At 45.0% G+C, this 27,028-nt stretch overlaps 1 protein-coding gene across 1 annotated transcript in view; it reads left to right on the top strand.

Annotated features, from left to right (window-relative positions):
• Window positions 1-26,825, top strand: part of LOC135976320 (butyrophilin-like protein 2) — a 44,811-nt gene extending 17,986 nt beyond the window's left edge. The window contains exons 7-17 of the mRNA XM_065571423.1: window positions 274-342; window positions 838-858; window positions 2,568-2,588; window positions 3,211-3,231; window positions 8,558-8,578; window positions 11,652-11,672; window positions 13,315-13,335; window positions 13,852-13,878; window positions 25,725-25,745; window positions 26,275-26,295; window positions 26,755-26,825. Of these exons, the coding sequence (XP_065427495.1) occupies window positions 274-342; window positions 838-858; window positions 2,568-2,588; window positions 3,211-3,231; window positions 8,558-8,578; window positions 11,652-11,672; window positions 13,315-13,335; window positions 13,852-13,878; window positions 25,725-25,745; window positions 26,275-26,295; window positions 26,755-26,810 (320 nt within the window). The 3' untranslated portion in view covers window positions 26,811-26,825. The remainder of the gene's footprint in view (window positions 1-273; window positions 343-837; window positions 859-2,567; window positions 2,589-3,210; window positions 3,232-8,557; window positions 8,579-11,651; window positions 11,673-13,314; window positions 13,336-13,851; window positions 13,879-25,724; window positions 25,746-26,274; window positions 26,296-26,754) is intronic.
• The last annotated feature ends 203 nt before the right edge of the window (window positions 26,826-27,028 follow it).

The following is a 27,028-nucleotide window of genomic DNA, read 5'->3' as shown; positions in this document are numbered from 1 at the left end:
ATGTTCACAGTGTGGTCTGATAGAGCAATTAGCAACAGAAAAGTAAGTACATGTATTTTGGATTTTGTTGTAATTTCCCGAGACAATGAAGGCAGGCCTCTATTATTTCATATGAAATATATTCTCTCTCATTCACTGTCAAGGTATAAAGACAACTGTACTTGAAAGAATGAGAAAAGAGTCCATCATTGTTTAGGTCCAAAACTGTAACACCTAGAAATACCTCCCATATTTGAGGCTACATTGTGGTGATAGTAACGTTCTATCTTTCAGTAGGTTTCTTAATCTGTTTATTGCTGTTTATTGCTGTGACTGTCGAACATTTTTTTGAAAAATGCAAAAGTAAGTTAACTTTTTTTTTGTTTAATTTGCATAAGGTGCACATTTTTAACAGTGAGGTTGATTAACCATTGGAACAATTTACCAAGGGTTGTGATGGAGTCTCCATCCCTGACAATTTCTAAATCAAGATTGGATGTTTTTCTAAAAGCTCTGCTCTGGGAATTATTTTGGAGCAGTTCTCTGGCTTGTGTTCTACAGGTGATCAGACTAGATTATTAGAATGGTCTCTTTTGGCCTTGGGATCAATGGAAAAACTGTCATATTGCAAATGAATGAGGTTAATTTACCTTGAAAGAAACAAGGAAAAGCTGACTGAAAGCAGCAGAGAGAACACAATGCTGGTCAAATTTACTGATAGCAAAACTACTGGATCCAAATATTTGTCCACATGAACCTCACTGAAGGTGGCTAATTTATGATGTTCATGATGTTTAAAATACAATTAGCAAATTTTAACATGAACTAAGTACATTGATCAATTTTAATCTTTTACAGGCCAGTTCCAGATTGTGATTGGTGAGTTTGGCCTCATTTCTAAGCAGTTGAACTCAGATTTTGTTTTCATTTTCTATTTGGTTAATTGAAAAAATGTATTTCCTATCATTTCAATTCTCCACACTAGTCACTCAATAATCCACTTTGCAAGAGGAACTAAAAAACAAACAAACAATCAAAACCCAAAAACTCTTTCACTGTAGGGCTCAGATTCTGAAAATGCTCTGTTTGGTGAAAGCTCATTTTACCCACATGAACAGTCCATTGGATGATATGGACCAAATACAGGTTTTACTTAGTCTTTATTGGCACAATATTCTTTTTCTTAAACATTAAGAACATAAGAACGGCCATACTGGGTCAGACCAATGATCCATCTAACCCACTATCCTGTCTTTTGATAGTGACTGGTGCCAAAGAGAATGAATGGAAGAGAGCAATTTATCAGCATTACTTGTTGTCCATTCCCAGTTTCTGGTAGTCAGAGGCTAAGGGACACCCAGAGCACAGGCTTGCGTCCCTGACCATGTTGGCCAATACCCACTATCCTCTATGAACTTATCTAATTTTTTAAAACTTATTTATACTTTTGGCTGTTGTCCCCTAGAAATGCGTTCCACGGGTTGAGTGTGTGTTGTGTGTTTGTTTTAAACCACCTGCTGCCTATTAATTTTATCAGGTAACCCTAGTTCTTGTGTTATGCAAAGGGGTAAATAATATTTGCCTTTTCTCTTTCTCCACACCATTCATGATTTCATAGATCTCTGTTGTATTCCCCCTTTGTCATCTCTTTTCCAAGCTGAACAGTCCTAGTCTTTTAAATCTCTTCTCATATGGGAGCTGTTTCATACCCTTAATCATTTTTGTTGTCCTTCTATGTACTTTTACCAATTTTAACATATTTTTTTTAGATGGGGTGACCAGAACTGCACACAGTATTCAAGGTGTGGGCATACCATGGATATATAGAGTGTCATTATGTTATTTTCAGTCTTATTATTTATCTCTTTCCTAACAGTTCCTAACATTCTGTTAGCTTTTTTGACTACTGATGCACATTGAGCGGATGTTTTCCGAGAACTATCTACGCTTTTGAGAATTTTACCTGAGTTACATCTGAATAAGACTTATGGATTTGTGAATTGAGGGTGCTTAGTATTTCACAGAAGCAGGCAGTAAGACAGAGAGCTATCAACATAAGCTACCTACCTAATCTAACTCTTTCTTTTTTTGCAAAAATATTTTTGCACAACTTTTTCTCCTCCCTTCTTTCTCTGTGTTTTGGCTGGGAAAGCTACATTTGCTCTGGAACCAGTGATATCTGAGGCCTTCTCGCCTGCTTCAGAGGCAGCTACTTGGTCTTTTTACAGCAGCTGGGAGCCTCATCTGCTGCTCTCACAAGTTCAACATATGTGGTTGACCATTTCATGGTTCATCTGGGAGCCCTCAAGACAGATCTTGCTGTAAGGTTGACAAGTGTATTATGTCTCATCTTGTGTACATATCAAAAACTTCCTTAAAGATGAGTCTTGATCTGGAATTTGACTCAGGATTTGATGGTGTGCCAGTGTGAAGTACCAGGGTTATGAGCTCTCAGTGATCGGCTTTGTTTCAGTCTTCTTCAGGATCGCACCTAACCAATACCTATGACAAGTTGTCCACATACAGAACACTTGTTTACAGAAGAATGCAAAAATATGTATTTATTCAACTCTGTCTTTCCATTGCAGATCAAGTGCAGAGGGAAAGAGGTAAGTTAGTATTGATTTATGTAGCCTTCTAAGCAGGCCAGTGTTAAATGGTACGTCTGATGGAATTGTGTGTACTTTATATTTATTGACAAAATCGCAACTCTCTCTCAGTGTAGTCCACTGTACTGCATTGTGAAATTCATCCCCATTATAATTCCAGTGAAGTCAGTACAGTTAGAACAGGGAAGGATTAGGTTGCAGCATTTTTTCAGACTATTTTGGATATTCCTATTGGAACAAATGTAATGTCATTCATTCCCAGAAAGAGGATAACTATGAAGGTTGGATTTCACCTAACCTTTGCATAGTGCTTGATATGATAGGAGACAGATTTAAAATACAGCATGAACCTGGATGAAGATATTATGAAAACAGTGATCCTACACTGTGAAGAATAGATAATTTTGCTTGATGGTACAAGAGATAGTGAGAGAGTGAAATAGTGGTTATATGTGTATAACATAACACAAGTATTAAAGATTAAATACGCTGTCATATCTGGCTTATTAAATAAGGCTGATTCATGCCATTCATTAAGTTAACAATTCTATCAGCCAATTGTAATGTTAACCAAATTTCCCATGACAAAATGCACATTTTGAACTGATTTAATCTGTTGCAGAGCAATCCCGCAATGACTATGGTAAGTTTCCGCAAAAAGAAGAACAGGAGTACTTGTGGCACCTTAGAGACTAACAAATTTATTAGAGCATTTTTTTTTGATGCTCTAATAAATTTGTTAGTCTCTAAGGTGCCACAAGTACTCCTGTTCTTCTTTTTGTGGATACAGACTAACACGGCTGCTACTCTGAAACCTATGGTAAGTTTGCAATGATTTCTAAGCAGCTGATTTCAGATATTTTTCCTCTTTCAGAAATGTATATCCTATTTTACTGAGCTGTCTAATTGAGCTACATAAGAACATAAGAATGGCCGTACCGGGTCAGACCAAAGGTCCATTTAGCCCAGTATCCTGTCTACCGACAGTGACCAATGCCAGGTGCCCCAGAGGGAGTGAACCTAACAGGCAATGATCAAGTGATCTCTCTCCTGCCATCCATCTCCACCCTCTGACAGACAGAGGCTAGGGACACCATTCCTTACCCATCCTGGCTAATAGCCATTAATGAACTTAACCACCATGAATTTATCCAGTTCTCTTTTAAACGCTGTTATAGTCCTAACCTTCACAACCTCCTCAGGTAAGGAGTTCCACAAGTTGACTGTGCACTGCATGAAGAAGAACTTCCTTTTATTTGTTTTAAACCTGCTGCCTATTAATTTCATTTGGTGACTCCTAGTTCTTGTATTATGTCAATAAATAAATAACTTTTCCTTATCCACTTTCTCCACATCACTCATGATTTTATATACCTCTATCATATCCTCCCTTAGTCTCCTCTTTTCCAAGCTGAAGAGTCCTAGCCTCTTTAATCTCTCCTCATATGGGACCCGTTCCAAACCCCTAATCATTTTAGTTGCCCTTTTCTGAACCTTTTCTAGTGCCAGTATATCTTTTTTGAATGAGGGGACCACATCTGTACGCAGTATTCGAGATGTGGGCATACCATCGATTTATATAAGGGCAATAATATATTCTCAGTCTTATTCTCTATCCCTTTTTTAATGATTCCTAACATCCTGTTTGTTTTTTTGACCTCCTCTGCACACTGTGTGGACATCTTTAGAGAACTATCCACGATGACTCCAAGATCTTTTTCCTGACTTGTTGTAGCTAAATTAGCCCCCATCATATTGTATGTATAGTTGGAGTTATTTTTTCCAATGTGCATTACTTTACATTTAGCCACATAAAATTTCATTTGCCATTTTGTTGCCCAATCACTTAGTTTTGTGAGATCTTTTTGAAGTTCTTCACAGTCTGCTTTGGTCTTAACTATCTTGAGCAGTTTAGTATCATCTGCAAACTTTGCCACCTCACTGTTTACCCCTTTCTCCAGATCATTTATGAATAAGTTGAATAGGATTGGTCCGACGACTGACCCTTGGGGAACACCACTAGTTACCCCTCTCCATTCTGAAAATTTACCATTAATTCCTACCCTTTGTTCCCTGTCTTTTAACCAGCTCTCAATCCATGAAAGGACCTTCTCTTTTATCCCATGACAGCTTAATTTACGTAAGAGTCTTTGATGAGGGACCTTGTCAAAGGCTTTCTGGAAATCTAAGTACACTATGTCCACTGGATCCCCCTTGTCCACATGTTTGTTGACCCCTTCAAAGAACTCTAATAGATTAGTAAGACACGATTTCCCTTTACAGAAACCATGTTGACTATTGCTCAATAGTTTATGTTTTTCTATGTGTCTGACAATTTTATTCTTAACTATTGTTTCGACTAATTTGCTAGCTGCCTAATCTGTCACATTTATCTAAATATTTTTAGTATTTCTTGCTAGAGTATAAAGTCCCTCATAGCAGGCATATTATATAGATATAGATATAGATATATAGATATATATAAATAGGACCCCCTGGGATGTCACCTGGTGTGCAAACTATTCTGCCAGCCTGGGCCCCTTTTACAGGTCTTGCTGGGCTAGCTTTTCTAGCCAAGAACACAGGCAGGAGGGCCACACACAGCTGCACAGAGAGACAGAGATCCACTCTGGGAAGGCTCAGCTTAAGGGGCTTGCCACAGCCAGATGTTCACCCCCAATGGAGTACAAACCCAAAATTATATGAAATTTGTCTCTTCCCTCAATATGGAGGAGGGTATGCACAACTTCTCATCCTCCATCCCCCAGTTAGAAATCACACAAACTGGGTTATATTGTAAACCAGAAATAAATTTATTAACTATAACGGGTGTATTTTAAGTAGTTAAGGTGGTAGCAGACAGAACAGGGCAGATTACTAAGAAAATAAAACAGAGCACGCAAACTAAGTTTAATACACTAAAGAAACTGGTTGCATGTGTCATAACTATAAAGGGAAGGGTAATAGCTGTCCTGTGTACAGTACTATAAAACCCCTCCTGGCCAAAGACTCCAAAATCCTTTTCCCTGTAAAGGGTTAAGAAGCTCAGGTAACCTGGCTGGCATCTGACCTAAAGGACCAATAAGGGGACAAGATACTTTCAAATCTTGCCGGGGGGAAGGCTTTTGTTTGTCTTCTTTGTTTGAGAGGGTGTTCGCTCTCGGGACTGAGAGGGACCAGACATCAATCCAGGTTCTCCACATCTTTCTAACCAAGTCTCTCCTATTTCAAACTTGTAAGTAAATGGCCAGGCAAGGCGTGTTAGTTTTCCTTTGTTTTTCTCAACTTGTAAATGTACCTTTTACTAGAGTGTTTATCTTTGTTTGCTGTACTTTGAACCTGAGACTAGAGGGAAGTCCTCTGAGCTCTTTAAGTTTGATTACCCTGTAAGATTAATTTCCATACTGATTTTACAGAGATAATTTTTACCTTTTTCTTTAATTAAAAGTCTTCTTTTTAAGAACCTGATTGATTTTTTCCTTGTCAAGATCCAAGGGATTTGGTGAGAGGAAGGAGGGGGGATGGTTAATTTCTCCCTGTTGTAGATCCCAGGGGGGGTTGGAACTGATTCACCAGGAGTTGGTGGGAGGAAGGAGGGGAATGGTTAATTTCCCCTTGTTTTAAATCCAAGGGTTTTGGATTTGTTTTCACCAGGGAAGGGGTGAAGGTTTTTCAAGGCTTCCCAGGAGGGGGAATCCATTGAAATGGTGGCAGCCGAACCAGAGCTAAGCTGGTAGTTAAGCTTAGAAGTTTTTCATGCAGGCCCCTACATTTGTACCCTAAAGTTCAAAGTGGGGATCCCAGCCCTGACAGCATGTAAGTTCTCACCCTAAGTGTGATTCTAATAATCTTATTCACAGGCCAGATGCCCTTCCAGCCTGGGTCCAGTTCTTTCCTCCAGTTCAGTCTTAGTTGTTTCCAGCAGTCATCTTGGGTGGGGTAGCAGGGGAGAACTGATGACCTGGATTACCTCACTTCCTACCCTTAAATAGGATTTGCATAAAGCGGGAGTCCTTTGTTTCCTAGTTTGACACCCGCCCCCATGCCCCCAGTTTCTCCTGGAAAAGTCATAGAATCATAGAATCATAGAATATCAGAGTTGGAAGGGACCTCAAGGGGTCATCTAGTCCAACCCCCTGCTCAAAGCAGGACCAATTCCCAGCTAAATCATCCCAGCCAGGGCTTTGTCAAGCTGGGCCTTAAAAACCTCCAAGGAAGGAGACTCCACCACCTCCCTAGGTAACGCATTCCAGTGTTTCACCACCCTTCTAGTGAAATAGTTTTTCCTAATATCCAACCTGGACCTCCCCCACTGCAACTTGAGACCATTGCTCCTTGTTCTGTCATCTGCCACCACTGAGAACAGCCGAGCTCCATCCTCTTTGGAATCTCCCTTCAGGTAGTTGAAGGCTGCTATCAAATCCCCCCTCATTCTTCTCTTCTGGAGACTAAACAATCCCAGTTCCCTCAGCCTCTCCTCATAAGTCATGTGCTCCAGACCCCTAATCATTTTTGTTGCCCTCCGCTGTACTCTTTCCAATTTTTCCACATCCTTCTTGTAGTGTGGGGCCCAAAACTGGACACAGTATTCCAGATGAGGCCTCACCAATGTTGAATAAAGGGGAACGATCATGTCCCTCGATCTGCTGGCAATGCCCCTACTTATACAGCCCAAAATGCCATTAGCCTTCTTGGCAACAAGAGCACACTGTTGACTCATATCCAGCTTCTCGTCCACTGTGACCCCTAGGTCCTTTTCTGCAGAACTGCTACCTAGCCATTCGGTCCCTAGTCTGTAGCAATGCATGGGATTCTTCCGTCCTAAGTGCAGGACTCTGCACTTGTCCTTGTTGAACCTCATCAGGTTTTTTTCGGCCCAATCCTCTAATTTATCTAGGTCCCTCTGTATCCGATCCCTACCCTCTAGTGTATCTACCACGCCTCCTAGTTTAGTGTCATCTGCAAAGTACTGAATTCAAGATGGGTTCCAATAGAGATATGGTCACATGCCTCTGTAGAGCCCCCGTGGCCATTCTTCACAGGCTGACCCACAAGTTCACAGGAAGACTTAGCTCTTTTACAGTCCATTGTCTCTTGCTGGGCCATCAGCAGTGTCCGGCTTTTTCATTATTGTACCTGAAGTGTTAGCAGGGGGCATCATCCAAAGTAGCAAAGTTGAAATATAGATACATCGTCAATATTCCTATTTCAGATACAGAATATTTCAGATACAAAAATGATACATGCATACAAATAGGATAATCATATTCAGTGTATTATAACCTTTCAAATGATACCTTACAGGAGTCATCTTGCATAAAGCATATCTTAGTTATGTCGTATTCCTACCACAAGCATATTTTCATAAATAATTTGGAGTATAACTATGCTTCCAGAGTAATGCAAATTTACAAGAATCCTTCTCATTGTGCTCCGTATCATCCTGAACTCATTCTTCAGCTTCAGAAGACTTAAAAATTATCTCTAGTCATCAATGGGACAGACAGAACTGAATAATGTAACTGTCGTAATGTGCATCAAGACAATACCAGGGAACTAGATGTAAATAAGATTGCTGACAGTTTCATCCAGAAAGCTACAGTAAGACATAATATCTTTAAATTGGAATGTTAGTGAAGACAACTTATAGGTGATTGCAATGGTTTTAATATAATGTAATTCGTGATAATGTAATTATGTAGTTCATAACAATTTAATTATTGTTAAAATAGTAAAGATATCAGTGATAGACACATTCAATAATTAGAATAGGAAAGAAGAATATAAATATACTGAAAATAGCCTCTCCCCAAAAAAACTGGCAGAGTGCACCACCATCCCACCACCCCGCCCAGCACACAGACCTCTTCAATAGCACTCACAGGCAAAAAAAAAAAAAAAAAAAAAGGCAGTGCCTATAGAACAGGAGAAAAACTCTTCCATTATTCACATGTGTCATTCCTTTTCAGACCGACTACGGATGGAAATGGGTAAGTTTGACTTGGTTTATGTAGGTTTCCACTCAAGTAGAAAGGGGTGGAGCATATCATGGAATTACAGGTGCTTCATATTTGCTGACCAAATATGAACCACTGCTCCCTTTCAGAGCAATCCACTGCACAGCGGTGGCCAAATCCATCTCTGCTATAACATCAGTAATGTCAGTGTAGTTACACCAGGGAAAAATAAGCCCTAGGATTTTTTCTGCAATCTTGTTATAATCGCAGCTAACAAACCCCTATCCCAACTCTCTCCCTCCTCCCATTTAAATCATTTTTTTTACTAAAGAAAATTGTGTACTTTTTTCTTAGATCAACTGCAGAGGGAAAGGAGTAAGTTTACATTGATTTCTGTAAGCTTCTACTCAAGCTACCAAGATAGGAAAAAGTTATTGAAGCTGTGTTGGTCCCAGAATATTAGAGAGACAAGGTGGGTAAAGTAATGTCTTTCATTGAACCAACTTTTGTTGGTGAAAGAGACAAGCTTTCAAGCTTACAGAGAGCTCTCCCCTCCCCCCACCCATCTGGTAACAGCTCTGCAGAACTGCTCTGTGTGAGCTTGAGAGTTTGTGTCTTTCAACAACAGAATTTGGTCCAATAAAAGATATTACCTCACCCCAGGGCCGGCTCTAGCATTTTTGCCGCCCCAAGCAGTGGAAAAAAAAAAAAAAGCCGCGATCACGATCGGCAGCAGCTCTACTGCCGCTTCATTCTACAGCGGCAATTCGGCGGCAGGTCCTTCGCTCCCAGAGGGAGTGACGGCCCCACCGCTGAATTGCCGCCGAAGAGCCGGATGTGCCACCCCCCTCTTCATTGGCTGCCCCAGGCACCTGCTTGCTACGCTGGTGCCTGGAGCCGGCCCTGCCTCACCCACCTTTTCTCACTAAAAAAGCAATATATTTGTAAAAATGTGTTTATTTCATCTCAGCTAAACAATGTGCCCATGTGTAAGCTGTGAGTCCCCTGTCGATTATTTCAAAATACAAAATCAGATAAAAATTTCACTCCTTCTGTCTGATAACACCTCAACATATTGGTGAGCTCTGAACCATGCTCTGAAAGTTTGGCAATCCAGGCTATTTCAGACCTAGGTCAGGAGGGTATTCCAAACCCCCAGGAACTTTATATAGAGCCCTCTGCCACCAGCAACTTTATATTAAGGAGATCTAGCCTCAGCTTCTTTGCTGATTGCAGCTGTGGCATGACATGAAGGAATTGTATGTGATATATATTTATTATCTAGAGTGCTGCTCCATCTCAGTGAAATTTACTACACAGCCGCAGCCGAATTCAACCCTGTTGTGAAGTTGGTGTGATTACATCAAGGGTGAATTAGGTGACAGTTTTTGCAAAACTCCCATTGGAACAAATGACAGGTTTCAGAGTAGCAGCCGGGTTAGTCTGTATCTGCAAAAGGAACAGGAGTACTTGTGGCACCTTAGAGATTAACAAATTGTATTAGAGCATAAGCTTTCGTGCACTACAGCCCACTTCTTCGGATGCATCCACGAAAGCTTATGCTCTAATAAATTTGTTAGTCTCTAAGGTGCCATTGGAACAAATGTTGATTTATTTAATTCTTAGCAAGAGGGCTAATCTGTAGAGTGGATTTCTGTTAATCTTTGCATAATCTGCTAAACTTTGATCATATGAGAAGCAAATATTAAATACAGGTGGGATTGGTAATTAATGCAGTGACCATCGTATATTGTGAAAAAAAATACATTTTACATTTTCTTGGAAGACATGAGAAAGAACCAGTGATAGAATCATAGAATATCAGAGTTGGAAGGGACCTCAGGAGGTCATCTAGTCGAACCCCCTGCTCAAAGCAGGACCAGTCCCCAACTAAATCATTCCAGCCAGGGCTTTGTGAAGCCTAACCTTTAAAACCTCTAAGGTTGGGAGGCTGGGAGCAGCAAGATGGTGGTAAAATATATACATAGCACAAGATTTGGCCCTATGTGGGTCATTGAATTAGGTTGATTGGTGCTATTCACAAAGTTAAAAATTCAGTTAGATAAATGTATTGTTAAACAAACGTTCAAGAGCCAAAAATAATCATCTAATTTATAATAATATAATGATTTATAATAATAATAATAATATCTGTTGCAGTCCAATTCTGTAATGATTGTGGTAAGTTTGCACTGATTTGTAAGTAGTGATATTCAGATTTTTTTCTGTTTTGCAATGTATATCCTATATTTCTAAACTTTCTACTTATCCACTTACCTATTCTGTCTCATTTACCTCAAAATGTCCAGCAGTTTCATTTCTAGAGTGTCTCATCACCATACAAATCATCACTGTGATAAAGTGTCTCAAATTTTCTATATGCCTCCTGGAAGCTAGCAGGCAATAATTATTAAACGTTTTTTTTGTGAAAATTTCCTACTCTTTCTCTTTGTTTTCCTTTTTGCAGCTGTGGGAAAGCCAGGTTAAATGAATGGACTGTCCACTTGCTCTGCATTTTGAAAACTGACATGATTATCACAGTTCAGGGGAACTCTCCCTGTATTACCCCTCTGTGGTCTCTTGAGGGCTCATCAGCCATCACCTCTCTTGGGCAGAGATCTGTGTCTCTCTCCCTCCTGACTGGGGTTTGTCCAGGCTGCACAGTTCCCTGCCTACAATGTGATATCCTCAGCAAGCCAGACTACCTAAACAGGCCTGCATCTGTACTTTGCTTTCTCTTCAAAGGCTATGTGCAGCTGGAATTGCCAGCAGGCACAAGTTACCACATAGCTTTTTATATGCAAACATTTCTTTGCAAGGTGAAAGCATTACAGAGAAGACAGTGCAGTAAGATATCCCAAAGATATTTTAGGAAATTGCCATATCTGTCACAGTGATATTCATGGGTGACTGGTATGAGTAGAGGATGCAGGGGGAGCTAATTCCTTATCCATCAGCATCCTGTGACCATTACGCTTTTCCTGAAGTCTTTCTATAGCTCCCATCTAACAGCCACCTCTGCCAAGTCATACTACGTAGAAAACATTTGTGTACAGGATAGAACAAAAACTTTGCTGTTACTCAAATGTGTGTCATTTCTTTACAGCCCAACTGCAGGGGCAAATTGGTAAGTTTGGTGTGTTCGGGGTGTTATATCACCTGTTTTCTTTGATCTGTGGGATGCAACCTTAAACAGCTTAAGTTAGTTAACATAATAAAGTTTTTTGTTTGTTTTTACATTTCTTTTTGTTTTCAGTAACCCAAATTTAATACACAGATTAACTTAGTTTGTTTACAATGTAGTAGGGACCAAGTCTTTTATAACACAAGCTATACCTTTTCAATCAATTCTGTGAGCAGGGCCTGCCTCTTACTCACAACTTAACTTTGTTTTATAGCAGCAAGATTTTAACTACTTTAGCCCAGGCCTCAGGCCTCATACCAGGCCTCTGATATCTGGGCTTATGTCTGAAACATGGGCTTATGTTTCAGGCCATATTCCTACTACACCTTCCATTGATGCAGAGATGGAGCTCATGATGGACTTTATATTTGCTGACCGGAGCACCCCTCCCTCATAGAACAGTCTGCTGCACAGCCATAGCCAGAAGTATCCCTGCTGAAAATGCAGAGCTTCTAGTGCAATCTAATAGAGATTTAAACCTAGGGTTGCTGGGTGTCCACCGATCAGGCCATTAAAAGTCCGGTTGGCGGTGCTGCAGGTTTAAGGCAGGCTAATCCCTGTCTGTCTTGGCACCACGCTGTGCCCTGTAAGCGGCCAGCAGGTCCAGTTCCTAGGCAGGGGTGCCCAGGGCTCTATGCACTGCCCCCGCTCTGAGCACTGGCTCCGTACTCCCATTGGCCAGGAACCATTGCCAATGGGAGCAGGGGAGCGCAGTGCCTGCAGGGGAAAGCAGCTCGCTGGGCCTTCTGTCATCCCCCCCATGCCTAGCACCCGGACCTGCTGGCCGTTTCTGGGGCACAGAGCGGAGCCAGGACAGGTAGGGACTAGACTGCCTTAGACCTGCTGCACCACTGACTGGGAGCCGCCCAAGGTAAGCCTGTGCCCCAATGCCGAGTCCCAGACCTCTGCCCCAGCCCTGAGCCCCCCACCAAACCCGGAGACCCCTCCTGCACCCCAAACCTCTCAGCCCTGGCTCCGCCCCAGAGCTCGCACCCCCTCCCACACCCCAAACACCTGCCTCAAACCACAGCTCCCTCCTGCACTCCAAATCCCTTGACCCCACAGCCTGGAGACCCCTACTGCACTCCAAACCCCTCATCCCTATCCCACCCTAGAGCCCACACCCCCAGCCATAGCCATCACTCCTTCCCCCACCCCAACTCCCTTCCCCAGCCCAGAGCCCCCTCCCACACCCTGAATCCCTAATTTATGGCCTCACCCCAGAGCTCGCATCCCAGTTAGAGCCCTCATCCCCTCCCACACCCCAACCCTCTTCCCAGCACAGTGAAAGTGAGTGAGGGTGGGGGAGAGCGAGCCACAGAGGGAGGGGGAATGTAGTGAGTGGGGGCAGGGCCTCGGGAAGGGGCAGGGCTAGGATGTTCAGTTTTGTGCGATTAGAAAGTTGGCAACCCTATTTAAGTCCCAGTCATGAATTAGGCCTTTCTAAAAAATAAAGAAAAAAAGTTGCTGTCTTTTTATAACTCTCACCTAACAGACATCTACCCCTTCTCAACCTCTATAAAAGATTTTTTTTGAAGAAGAGGGGAATGATTTTCTTACTCAAATAGTTGTCATTCTTTTGCAGACCAACAATGGAGAGAAATGAGTAAGTTTTCATTGATTTATATAGCCTGCTACTCAAGCAAAGGAAGAAAGAAAGGAATATGGTGGAATTGTGGATGCGGTGTATTTGTTGTTTAGAAATTGGTTCTCTCTGAAAACATTCCACTGCATAGACATGGCTAATTTCATCCCATCTGTAACTACAGTGATGTCAATGTAGTAACAGTTGGGTAAATTTTTTTTCTTGAATTTGTATTCAGATGTTTACAGAGGGGGGAAATTATTTCATTAGTCATATGTGCAATATTGCCAATAGCCTCCTAGCCACCTGCAGATTTGAGAAGGAATTTTTATGAGCTGCATGTATTTGAATGTCCAGCAACAGTGAATTGTCCAGAAGGACCTAGAGGTTGATAGTCAAATTCAGCACAGTGCTTCTGTCCATGAATCCTACTTCATTCTTAATTATCAGGAGGGGGTAAATTAAGCAATTTAAAAGATGCTTGAAGAAAAGGACAAACATTATGTAATTACTCAAATGTGTGTCATTCTTTTACAGACGAGCTTCAGAGACAGAGACAAAGGAGTAAGTTAGCACTGAGTTGTGCAACTTTCTACTTTTGAGGGGAGAGAGGATATTGGCTAGAAATCACTGTATTATTTTTGAAGGAATCAAGGGTACCAGTGGTGAACTGGAGGGAGATTAGAGAAGTTTATTGCAGCTGGCAGTTGGGTTACATTGCTCATTATTCATCGGGGGATTGTTGGGAGTGGCTGTTATTTGTGCTGGGTTGGGAGTGTCAGAGGAAGCTACAGTTTGTTGCCATTTTTGGCACATCTGCTGGGAAATCTATGAGCTTCTCCTGGGGCATGTCTTCTCAAGGGGGATGGGCTTCCCAGCTCATGGAGGAGATAAAGTGTGCTGCCTGGAAACCTACACTTTGAAGCCAAAGCAGGTTCTATCCATGGATCCTGGACCATCCACAGAGAGAACAGGAGTACCTGTGGCACCTTAGAGACTAACAAATTTATTTGAGCATAAGCTTTCATGGGCTACAGCCAACTTCACCATATAGTAAGAAGATATATATACATACAGAGAACATGAAAAGGTGGTAGTTGCCATACCAACTCTAAGAGGCTAATTAATTAAGGTTTCAGAGTAGCAGCCGTGTTAGTCTGTATCCGCAAAAAGAAGAACAGGAGTACTTGTGGCACCTTAGAGACTAACAAATTTATTAGAGCATAAGCTTTCGTGGACTACAGCCCACTTGCATCCGAAGAAGTGGGCTGTAGTCCACGAAAGCTTATGCTCTAATAAATTTGTTAGTCTCTAAGGTGCCACAAGTGCTCCTGTTCTTCTAATTAATTAAGATTAGCTATTATCAGCTCCTCTTCCACCTTTTAAAGATCAGAAAAAGAAATTGTCTGAGGTGTCAGTCTCTAGGACTAGAGCCAATCCTGTTAATAAAGACTGGAAGGGCAAGGGAGGCATGAGGATTCAGCCTGAAGTGGTGTTGGCCTCTCTGACAAAAGCCAATCCACAGGAGAAAGACTCTTCTGAATCAGATATGTTTAAAGAGCTGAGCAGTGATGTATTTCTTCATGGGAATGTGAGGAGACATTCCTGCTCAGATCCAATACTCTCCGATATGGATGAGGGAGGGAATTTTTATCAGAAGAAGAGGAATGAATGGAAGTGCAGGAGTCAGATCCAGACTTTGGAGAAATGACATCCCCAGATGAGAATGTAGGGGACAAGTCAGCCTTTTCACCTTCAGAAGATATGGTGGCATCCCATGAGTTAGTGGATCATATGGCGAAGACATTGGATATTCCTTAGTTTCAACTGAGGTATCCTCTCATCCTGTATTTGATATAGTGGTAGATATGTTGGAGGCTGAAATGCTGTCAGGTTGACCTTATGTCAATATAAAAAGTGAGAATAGTTGTTAACTTGGAGTTTGTTCCTGATGTCAGTGAAATCATTGAAATCATTGGCATGAGTCTCAATGATGCCAACAGGGAAGAATGGGTCCCAAATATTAAAAGACAGTGCATTTATTGGCAATATATATATTGCAGGCTGGCTCCAGGTGGAAAACAGTAAGTTTGCTCTGATTTTTAGGGTTTGGAGGCAGAAGGTTTGTATTGATCTCTATAACTTTATTGTGCAGCAGGGAAGGGATAGAGGTTCTCATGGAATTGCATATACTGTATAGTTCTCTTGGCCATAAGTCCTCTCAAAATAATATACTACCCATTAGAGGCCAAATACATCCTGTCTGTTATTCCAGTGAAGTCAGTTGAGTTACACCAGGGAAAAACTAGACTTTGATGAAAACTCCTATTAAAACAATATTGATTTGTTTAATTCCCATGAAGTGGATTACTGTCCATATTAGGTGTATCCTAACCTTATGTAGAACTTGATATTATTGAGAATAGATTTCAAACACACCCTAAATCTCATGTGAGAACCTGTGTATTCAGTATCCAACTTACATTGCAAAAGAATGAGGATAATTCTTCTAGCAGTAAAACAGTGAAGTCATGATGACAGGCAAAATATAGAATGGGATGATGGCTGAATATACAAATAGCACTAGTCATGGACCAAAATATTTATCTCACTGTATATGAGTTTGTATGAATATGGCTCATTCATACTACTGCTCATGAATAAAGTTAATAAATCAAGTAGCCAATTGCAATGTTAACCATGTGTTCCAAAAACAAAGACATATATGTTGATCAAATATATATTTTTGCCAAAGAATTTGAGAGTGAAATTGGTAAATTTGCATTTTTAAGATTCCCTCCATTTTTTTTATCTTTTTATATGCATTTTTAATAGAAATGTATATCCTATTTTTCTAAATTTTGCTTGCAGGAGAGAAGACAGAAAGGGGTATTGAAAGCAGGAAAAGAGGAGGGATGGGACTTCAGTCTTAATAATGTAATACAATCTTTGTTTGATGAAACAGTCTTTTTCTGGTGTGGAGGAGAATCTACGTATCTGATATTTCAGCATTCATTTCATTTTCAATAATACTTCAGGGGGAAATTTAGTCTTTCTGCGTGGTTTCTGCTCCATTTCAGTCAAACAGAGAACACGCAAAGCTCAACTGTAGACATACCTTGAATGATTCATTTCGGGAGACATAGGGAGAGGGAAGTTTCTGCAATTGCTTAGGAACAGGGTGCTTTTCACAGTGATTGGGATAGACTGGCACACGTGAGTAACTCATAGATTCATAGATTCTAGGACTGGAAGGGACCTCGAGAGGTCATCGAGTCCAGTCCCCTGTCCTCATGGCAGGACCAAATACTGTCTAGACCATCCCTGATCGACATTTATCTAACCTACTCTTAAATATCTCCAGAGATGGAGATTCCACAACCTCCCTAGGCAATTTATTCCAGTGTTTAACCACCCTGATAGTTAGGAACTTTTTCCTAATGTCCAACCTAAACCTCCCTTGCTGCAGTTTAAGCCCATTGCTTCTTGCTCTATCCTTAGAGGCTAAGGTGAACAAGTTTTCTCCCTCCTCCTTATGACACCCTTTTAGATACCTGAAAACTGCTATCATGTCCCCTCTCAGTCTTCTTTTTTCCAAACTAAACAAACCCAATTCTTTCAGCCTTCCTTCATAGGTCATATTCTCAAGATCTTTAATCATTCTTGTTGCTTTTCTCTGGACCCTCTCCAATTTCTCCACATCTTTCTTGAAATGCGGTGCCCAGAACTGGACACAATACTCCAGTTGAGGCCTAACCAGCACAGAGTAGAGCAGAAGAATGACTTTGCGTGTCTTGCTCACAACACACCTGTTAATACAGCCCAGAATCACGTTTGCTTTTTTTTGCAACAGCATCACACTGTTGACTCATATTTAGCTTGTGGTCCACTATAATCCCTAGATCCCTTTCTGCCGTATTCCTTCCGAGACAGTCTCTTCCCATTCTGTATGTGTGAAACTGATTTTTCCTTCCTAAGTGGAGCACTTTGCATTTGTCTTTGTTAAACTTCATCCTGTTACCTCAGACCATTTCTTCAATTTGTCCAGATCATTTTGAATTATGACCCTGTCCTCCAAAGCAATTGCAATCCCTCCCAGTTTGGTATCATCTGCAAACTTAATAAGCATACTTTCTATGCCAATATATAAGTTGTTAATGAAGATATTGAACAGAGCCGGTCCCAAAACAGACCCCTGCGGAACCCCACTTGTTATGCCTTTCCAGCAAGATTGGGGACCATTAATAACAACTCTCTGAGTATGGTTATCCAGCCAGTTATGCACCCACCTTATAGTAGCCCCATCTAAATTGTATTTGCCTAGTTTATCGATAAGAATATCATGTGAGACCGTATCAAATGCCTTAATAAAATCTAGGTATACCATATCCACCACTTCTCCCTTATCCACAAGACTCGTTATCCTATCAAAGAAAGCTATCAGATTGGTTTGACATGGTTTGTTCTTTACAAATCCATGCTGGCTATTCCCTATCACCTTACCACCTTCCAAGTGTTTGCAGATGATTTCCTTAATTACTTGCTCCATTATCTTCCTTGGCACAGAAGTTAAACTAACTGGTCTGTAGTTTCCTGGGTTGTTTTTATTTCCCTTTTTATAGATGGGCACTATATTTGCCCTTTTCCAGTCTTCTGGAATCTCTCCTGTCTCCCATGATTTTCCAAAGATAATAGCTAGAGGCTCAGATACCTCCTCTATTAGCTCCTAGAAGCATAGAATCATAGAATATCAGGGTTGGAAGGGACCTCAGGAGGTCATCTAGTCCAACCCCCTGCTCAAAGCAGGACCAATTCCCAACTAAATCATCCCAGCCAGGGCTTTGTCAAGCCGGGCCTTAAAAACCTCCAAGGAAGGAGATCCCACCACCTCCCTAGGTAACGCATTCCAGGGCTTCACCACCCTCCTAGTGAAATAGTGTTTCCTAATATCAACCTAGACCCCCCCCCCCATTGCAACTTGAGACCATTGCTCCTTGTTCTGTCATCTGCCACCACTGAGAACAGCTGAGCTCCATCCTCTTTGGAACCCCCCTTCAGGTAGTTGAAAGCAGCTGTCAAATCCCCCCTCATTCTTCTCTTCTGGAGATGAAACAATCCCAGTTCTTCTTCGAGTGCTTGCTCATATCCATTCCATTAGGTGTGTGCGCACCGCGTGCACGATTGTCGGAAGATTTTCTACCCTAGCAACACCGGCGGGTCGGCTGTGGAGCCCCCTAGAGTGGCGCCTTCATGGCGCTGAATATATACCCCAGCCGACCCGGCGCCCCCTCAGTTCCTTCTTACCGCCCCTGACGGTCGTTGGAACTGTGGAGCGCTGCTTAGCTGTTCTCCACTCTCCCTAGCTTAGTTAGTCATTCGCAGTTATAGTTATAGTTGTAGTTCTAGTGTTTATAGTTAAATAGTTAAATAGTTTAAAGTTGTTTTAGTTGTTATTGTAGTTCAGGGGATTAGGGGGGTCGTCTCCCCCTTTCTCCCCCGGCCGCGGGGCCGGGCTCATGCCCAACGCTCCCGGCTTCAAGCAGTGCGCCTCCTGCGCTAAGCCTATGCCCACGAGCGACCCGCACGACTCCTGTCTGAAGTGCCTGGGAGAGTCCCATCAAACAGATAAGTGCAAGATCTGTAAGGCCTTCAGACCAAGGACCAAGAAGGAGCGGGACTTTCGGCTCCGGCAACTCCTGATGGAAGCGGCACTTAGTCCGGACGCTCCATCTACAAGTCAGGCCCCGGCACCTAGCGCCTCGGTGCGCAGTGCCCCGGCGGCACCGGCTATGACGACCACGCGAGTGGCGTCGGATAAGCCTCCCCGGCACCGGACCTCGTCGGCACCGCAAGTACAGCAAGTGCCTCGGCGCTGGTCATTATCCCCGGGGCATAAAAAAGCCCATAAGACGGGGACCTCCGTGCCGAAGACGCCGGCTCCCCCAGTGCCGGGGGTAGAGCCGCGTCCGCCGGTGGAGCATCGGAAACAGGTGCCTCCAGCACCGTCGACTCCGGCGCCGAGGCCGTTGAGTCCGGTGCAGATAGCGTCTCCACCGAGGCCGGCGGTGATACAGTGCCTCCCGTCGACTCCAGAGACCTTCGCGGCGGCGAGAGACTTAATAGCTCTCACGGAGCCGGCACCGCCCCAACCACCGGCACCGACGGCACCGTTGACTCGCCCGGTCCAGTCGAGGGGGAAACCTGCCTTGATGCGCCCTCCATCGCAAGGGCTGGAACCTCGGCACCGATCCAGGTCCCGAAGCAGGTCCCCACGTCGCTCGCAGTCCCGGCACCGAATATCGCCTCGGCACCGGTCGTACTCGCGGCCAAGATCTTCTTCGCGGCACCGCTCTACGTCTCGGCACCGCTATGATCGTCGGCACCGATCAACGTCGAGACGTAGTTCTCGGCACCGCTACGGTCGACGCTCGACGTCGAGAGGCCGCTCCCGGCACCGGGCATACTCCAGGTCCTCGTCGAGGTCTAGATCCGACTCCCGGCACCGACGAGGTCATCGGCACCGGTCGCGGTCCCGGCACCGATCGCCGGCACTGCGTAGAGATAGATCATCTCCGGACCGGCACCGTGCGGCACCGCAGCCCACGGGAATCGTCTCGACGCTCTCGGCACCGCCGTGGCCATCGAGATCGGTGTCCCGCTCCTCGGAGGACCTCTCGAGATCGGCATACCCTCCTCAGGGGCAAGCCGAGGAACAGGACTTGGGACATTGGCAGGACACGACAGAGGACCATTCTCATGGCCCATCTCACTGGTCGTTTTGGACCCCGTGGGCGTACCATCAGGCGCAAGGGGCTCCAATTGCTTCGACCTCTCGCTCCGGTCACTCCGTCAGAAGGGCCCCGGAGTCCACCATTTCTCGGCCTCCGCCAGGGGGCATGGAGGCTTCTGTGTCCGCACCACCTGATGCCCTGGACCCAGGCGCAGGTGATGCTCCGGCCCAGGAACAGGGAGAACAGGACCAGCCATTGGATCCTGTACCACCGGAGGCATCTTCCTCTTCTTCTCCGGATGATTCAGTGGCGGGCACATCGTGCACAGGCCCACCTCCAATAGATCTTCGGGCTCACCAGGATCTTCTGCGCAGGATGGCCCGTAACATGGACCTGCAGGCGGAGGAGATAGTGGAGGTGCACGACCCGATCGTGAATATCCTCGGAGCGGATGCCCCATCGAGGGTGGCGTTACCCCTGATCCGCACGATACAGGCCAATGCTTCTACGATATGGCAGACTCCTGCCTCTATCCCGCCCACAGCGAGAGGGGTGGAAAGGAAATACTTTGTCCCGTCTAAAGACTACGGGTACTTGTATACCCACCCCCAGCCGTGTTCACTGGTGGTGGCATCAGTGAACGCAAGGGAGCGCCACGGTCAGCAGGCCGCAGCCCCCAAATCAAAGGAGGCTAAGCGCCTCGATTTATTCGGCCGTAAAGTTTACTCAGCCGGAGGGCTGCAACTTAGAGCGGCTAACCAGCAGGCGCTCTTGAGCCGCTATAACTTTAACTCCTGGAACTCTATGGGGAAGTTTAAGGAGTTGGTTCCCCAAGAGTCCAGAGAGGAGTTTGGAGCCCTGGTAGAGGAGGGTCAGAAGGTGGCTCGGACCTCCTTACAGGCCTCCTTAGACATAGCGGACTCTGCTGCGAGAACCCTGGCCTCAGGTATCGCTATGCGGAGGATCTCCTGGCTCCAGGTCTCGGGTCTGCCTCAGGAACTGCAGCAAACCCTGCAGGATCTACCCTTCGAAGGTCAAGGGTTGTTTTCTGAAAAGACGGACTCTCGCCTGCAGAGCCTCAAGGACTCCAGGACGATCATGCGTTCCTTGGGGATGCATGTTGTGGGCCCTCAGCGCAGGCCATTTAGACCGCAGCCTCAGCGCTTCTACCCCCCCGCCTCGTCAGAGACAGGACTCGGCCCGGAGGCGAGGGCGAGGTGGTAGAAGAAGGTGGACCGGCCCTCAACCTGGTCAGAACCAGGGGCCACCTAGACCACCTTCAGGCCCCAGGCAGAACTTTTGAAGGTGCGGTCGAGGACGGCACCCCAGTCATCCCTCAGGATCCAGCCCCCTCCTTTCGGGATCGCCTCTCCCACTTCCACCGTGTTTGGTGCCTTATAACTTCGGACCGTTGGGTCCTTCGCACGGTGGAGAGGGGATACGCTATCCAGTTTTCTTCAATCCCCCCCTCCCACCCCCCTTCCCCGTCCCTCTTCAGGGACCCTTCTCACGAGCAACTTCTTATACAGGAAGTTTCTACGCTCCTCGCTATGGGGGCCATAGAGGAGGTTCCAGTGGAGTTAAGGGGCAGGGGATTCTATTACCGTTACTTCCTCATTCCCAAGTCCAAAGGAGGTCTGCGACCTATCTTGGACTTGCGCGGACTCAACAAATTCGTAGTAAAGTTGAAGTTCCGCATGGTCTCTCTGGGGGCCATTATCCCTTCCCTTGATCCTGGAGACTGGTTTGCCGCCCTCGACATGAAAGACGCATACTTTCACATTGCAATTTACCCGCCTCACAGACGCTTCCTGCGATTCGTGCTAAACAGGGTGCACTACCAATTTGCAGTCCTTCCCTTCGGCCTATCCTCGGCCCCACGGGTGTTCACGAAATGTATGGCTGTCGTGGCAGCGTACCTTCGTCGGCAAGGGATACAGGTGTTCCCGTACCTAGACGACTGGCTGGTACGCGGTCGCACCAAAGAACAAGTTCGAGATCACGTTCACATAATAGTGCACACATTCAACAAGTTGGGCATCCTACTCAACAAGGACAAATCCACTCTAGAACCTACCCAGAGAATAGAATTCATCGGCGCGGTTCTAGACTCCAGACGCGCACAAGCCATCCTGCCAGACAATCGCTTTTGCACCATCACGAGCCTCATTCGAGGACTCAAGGCCTTCCCAACTACCACGGTGAGGTCGTGCCTTACCCTGCTGGGTCACATGGCTTCTTGCACGTATGTAACCAGGCATGCCAGACTTCGGCTTCGCCCACTCCAGACCTGGGTGTCATCAATATACCGCCCACATCGGGACAGCCTGAACATGGTGGTCACAGTCCCGAACTCGGTCCTGGCCTCCCTCACATGGTGGCTAGATCACAATGTGGTTTGCGAAGGGATGCCGTTTCACGCCCCACAACCTTCTCTGCATCTGGTCACAGACGCTTCATCTCTGGGTTGGGGCGCCCATCTCAACGAGCACCATACCCAGGGCCTGTGGACTGCACCCCAGCTAGCCCTGCACATCAATGTTCGGGAACTGATGGCGGTGCGCCTGGCGTGCCAGGCATTTCTCAATCTCCTACGTGGCCGCTGTGTGTTAGTTCTCATCGACAACACCACGGCCATGTTTTACATCAACAAGCAAGGAGGAGCACGTTCGTCAATTCTATGCCAAGAGGCCATTCGCCTGTGGGACTTCTGCATCGCCCACTCAATCCTTCTCACGGCATCGTTCCTCCCTGGAGTCCAGAACACTCTGGCGGACCGACTCAGCAGGTCCTTTCAAACACACGAGTGGTCTATCCGTCCGGACATCATACATTCCGTTTTCCAGAAGTGGGGGTTTCCCCAGATAGACCTGTTTGCATCTCGAGACAACAGGAAGTGCCACGTGTTCTGCTCCCTGCAAGGTCGAGCTCCGGGCTCCCTCTCGGATGCGTTTCTCCTTCCCTGGAAAGACCACCTGTTTTATGCCTTCCCTCCGTTTCCTCTCGTCCACAAGGTACTGCTCAAATTGCGCAGAGACCAGGCACAGGTGATTCTGATCGCCCCAGCGTGGCCGAGACAACATTGGTACACCACGCTGTTGGAGCTCTCGGTTCAGACACCGATCCCGCTTCCATTATGTCCGGATCTCATATCTCAGGACCACGGCCGGCTGCGTCACCCCGACCTGCAATCACTCCACCTCACGGCGTGGCTGCTCCATGGTTCACCCAGGTAGAGCAGCAATGCTCACATTCTGTCCAACAGATTCTGCTGAGCAGTAGGAAGCCCTCAACACGGTCCACGTACCTGGCCAAGTGGAAGCGGTTCTCCTGTTGGTGCGAACAACGAGCCACGCCCCCGTTACAGGCACCTATTCCTCTCATATTGGAATATCTCCTCTCCCTAAAACAGCAAGGGTTGGCGATATCTTCAATTAGAGTTCACCTGGCCGCTATATTGGCCTTTCACCCAGGAGAACTCGCGTCCTCGGTATTCTCTAACCCGATGGTCGTTAGATTCCTTAAGGGCTTAGACCGGATGTATCCACAACAACGTCAGCCCGTTCCGACGTGGGACCTCAACCTGGTTCTCTCCAAGCTCACAGGTCCTCCATTCGAGCCCCTGGCCACCTGTTCACTTCTGTACCTATCCTGGAAGACAGCCTTCCTCGTAGCCATCACCTCAGCAAGGCGCGTTTCTGAACTCAGGGCGCTTACATCCGAGCCCCCTTACACAGTTTTCCATAAGGATAAAGTGCAGCTTCGCCCACATCCTGCCTTTCTCCCTAAGGTGGTTTCTCCATTTCATATCAACCAGGATATATTTCTCCCGGTCTTTCATCCTAAACCACATGCTACTCGCCAGGACCAACGTTTGCATTCTCTGGACGTACGCAGGGCCCTGGCTTTCTATATTGACCGCACAAGGCACTTTAGAAAGACGACGCAACTCTTCGTTGCAGTGGCCGACCGAATGAAAGGCTCACCGGTCTCCTCACAACGCCTATCCTCCTGGATTACGTCTTGCATCCGGACTTGCTATGACCTGGCAGGTGTCTCAGCACCGCACATCACCGCTCACTCCACGAGGGCCCAAGCTTCCTCGACGGCTTTCCTGGCTCAAGTTCCGATCCAGGACATTTGTAGAGCTGCGGTTTGGTCATCAGTCCACACGTTTACAGCTCACTACGCACTAGTGCAGCAGTCCAGGGACGATGCTGCATTCGGATCAGCAGTTTTGCACACAGCAATGTCTCACTCCGACCCCACCACCTAAGTTGGGCTTGGGAGTCACCTAATGGAATGGATATGAGCAAGCACTCGAAGAAGAAAAGACGGTTACTCACCGTTGTAACTGTTGTTCTTCGAGATGTGTTGCTCATATCCATTCCAAACCCGCCCCCCGTCCCCACTGTCGGAGTAGCCGGCAAGAAGGAACTGAGGGGGCGCCGGGTCGGCTGGGGTATATATTCAGCGCCATGAAGGCGCCACTCTAGGGGGCTCCACAGCCGACCCGCCAGTGTTGCTAGGGTAGAAAATCTTCCGACGATCGTGCACGCGGCGCGCACACACCTAATGGAATGGATATGAGCAACACATCTCGAAGAACAACAGTTACAACGGTGAGTAACCGTCTTTTCCCTCAGCCTCTCCTCATAAGTCATATGCTCCAGACCCCTAATCATTTTTGTTGCCCTCTGCTGGACTCTTTCCAATTTTTCCACATCCTTCTTGTAGTGTGGGGCCCAAAACTGGACACAGTACTCCAGATGAGGCCTCACCAATGTCGAATAAAGGGGAATGATCACGTTCCTGCTTGCAATGCCCCTACTTATACAGCCCAAAATGCCGTTAGCCTTCTTGGCAACAAGAGCACACTGTTGACTCATATCCAGCTTCTCATCCACTGTGACCCCTAGGTCCTTTTCTGCAGAACTGCTACCTAGCCATTCGGTCCCTAGTCTGTAGCAGTGCATAGGATTCTTCCGTCCTAAGTGCAGGACTCTGCATTTCTCCTTGTTGAACCTCATCAGGTTTTTTTTGGCCCAATCCTCTAATTTGTCTAGGTCCCTCTGCATCCAATCCCTACCCTCCAGTGTATCTAGCATGCCTCCCAGTTTAGTGTCATCTGCAAACTTGCTGAGAGTGCAGTCCACACCATCCTCCAGATCATTAATAAAGATATTAAACAAAACCGGCCCCAGGACCGACCCTTGGGGCACTCCGACTGAAACCGGCTGCCAACTAGACATGGAGTAATACTCCTTGAGTATTCTAGGATGCATTTCATCAGGCCCTGGTGACTTGCAGGCATCTAACTTTTCTAAGTGATTTTTAACTCAGTACTGTGCAAACATAGGATTCTGAGTGTTCCTCAGGTGGCTTGAGGGCATTTCTCCCTGGTTAATCTGGGTAATTTCTGCTGCTGGGTATCCGTGGGGGTTGGACATTTATCAGTGGGAAAGAGCCAAAGGGGTTTGGTAACTGTGTTGGAGGCTGAGATGCTATCAGGTTGGCCATTTGTCAATATAAAACGTGAGAATACTTGTTAACTTGGAGCTTGTTCCTGCTGTCAGTGAATTCATTGGCAGGAGTCCCATTGATGCCAACGGGGCAGGAATGGTTTCTGAATATGAAAAGACCGTGCATTTATTGGCAATTTTTTTTTTTTTTTTGCAGGCCGGCTCCAGGTGGAAAACAGTAAGTTTGCTCTGATTTCTAGCGTTTGGAGGTGGAAAGTCAAATATTTCTCTATTGGTGAATTTCTTTAAGAGGGTGATAATGATGAGAGATCTTCTCAGTTGTGCATGAAAGGGACTCAAGGCAGTTCCCTCACCTGAGACAAAACAGATTGAGCATTATTTCCTTGGGGGCCATTGAGATAACTAGTTTACACAGCAAGGCAAAATGTGTAGTTACTAGAATGCATGTCATTCCTTTGCAATTAAGCTACAGCAGGCACTAGGAAAGTGTACATTGATTTTTTGCAGTCTTCTCATCAACCAGAGGTGAGAGGCAGTTTACAATGAGACTGCACTGAATCTGAGATTAAGCAGACAAAACTTCACATATGACTCCCATTGTACAATGTCAAATACAATGTAATTTACTCCTCAAATTGTTTTTCTGGCAGGAAACAAAGTAGAAAGTTTTTTGCTGCTATATTTCAGATAATTTAGGATAATTTGCTTTAAAAAAAGTTACATTCTCTGCATCATTTCTTTTTCAGCAACTCTCCAGCCGATAATCCGTGAGTCAAAGTTGCCTTTTCAGTACTTCCACTCAAATCAACAAGTGTCTGTGAGAATTTTTTTCAGTCTTTCCTTAATGATGTCCTTCATCCTGCTGGCCACAAAAGTGTGTCATTGTCTTGTCTGTACAAAATCTTAATTCAGCATATGGTAGGCTCTGAGGAAGGCTGCTTCTATTCTGTGACATTAAAACAAAAAACCTCTATTCATTTGTTCTTCCAGTTTCAGTATCAAAAATGGACTTTGCAATATTCGAAGGACTGTTCTGAGAAACTTTGGGGCTGATTTAAAGCCCATCAAATCCAATGAAAAGTCTCACAGGACCTAATTTATTCACTGTGTGTAGGTAATTCTTGCTATTCCAGAAATTAAGTATTGACATAGTCAATGGTATTGAGAACCTAATTTTCAATAACAAAAAAAAATTACAAATTGTGATCATATTTATTCTTTTGCAGAACAACTCCAGCGTGAAAATGGTAAGTTTGCTCTGATTTCTAAGCAACTGCACTGAGTTTTTTCTTTATAAGTCAACTGTACATCCTCTATTTCTAAATCTAAATAAAATCCTATAAATATTCCATTGTGTAGCAGAGTTTAAGAACAGATACTGCACTGTTACTGCATTCTGAGTTATCTGAGGTATCCTTCCCCATATAAATAGTCCCTTTGCCAAATACAGATTTCTCTCCATTTTCTTTAATAATACCTTATTCTATCAATTTGTCTAGA

Source organism: Chrysemys picta, chromosome 17, assembly GCF_011386835.1.
Source record: "Chrysemys picta bellii isolate R12L10 chromosome 17, ASM1138683v2, whole genome shotgun sequence".
Classification (NCBI taxonomy): Eukaryota; Metazoa; Chordata; order Testudines; family Emydidae; genus Chrysemys; species Chrysemys picta.
Note: the sequence above shows the minus strand (reverse complement) of the source record. Positions and strands in the feature narration are given on the sequence as shown.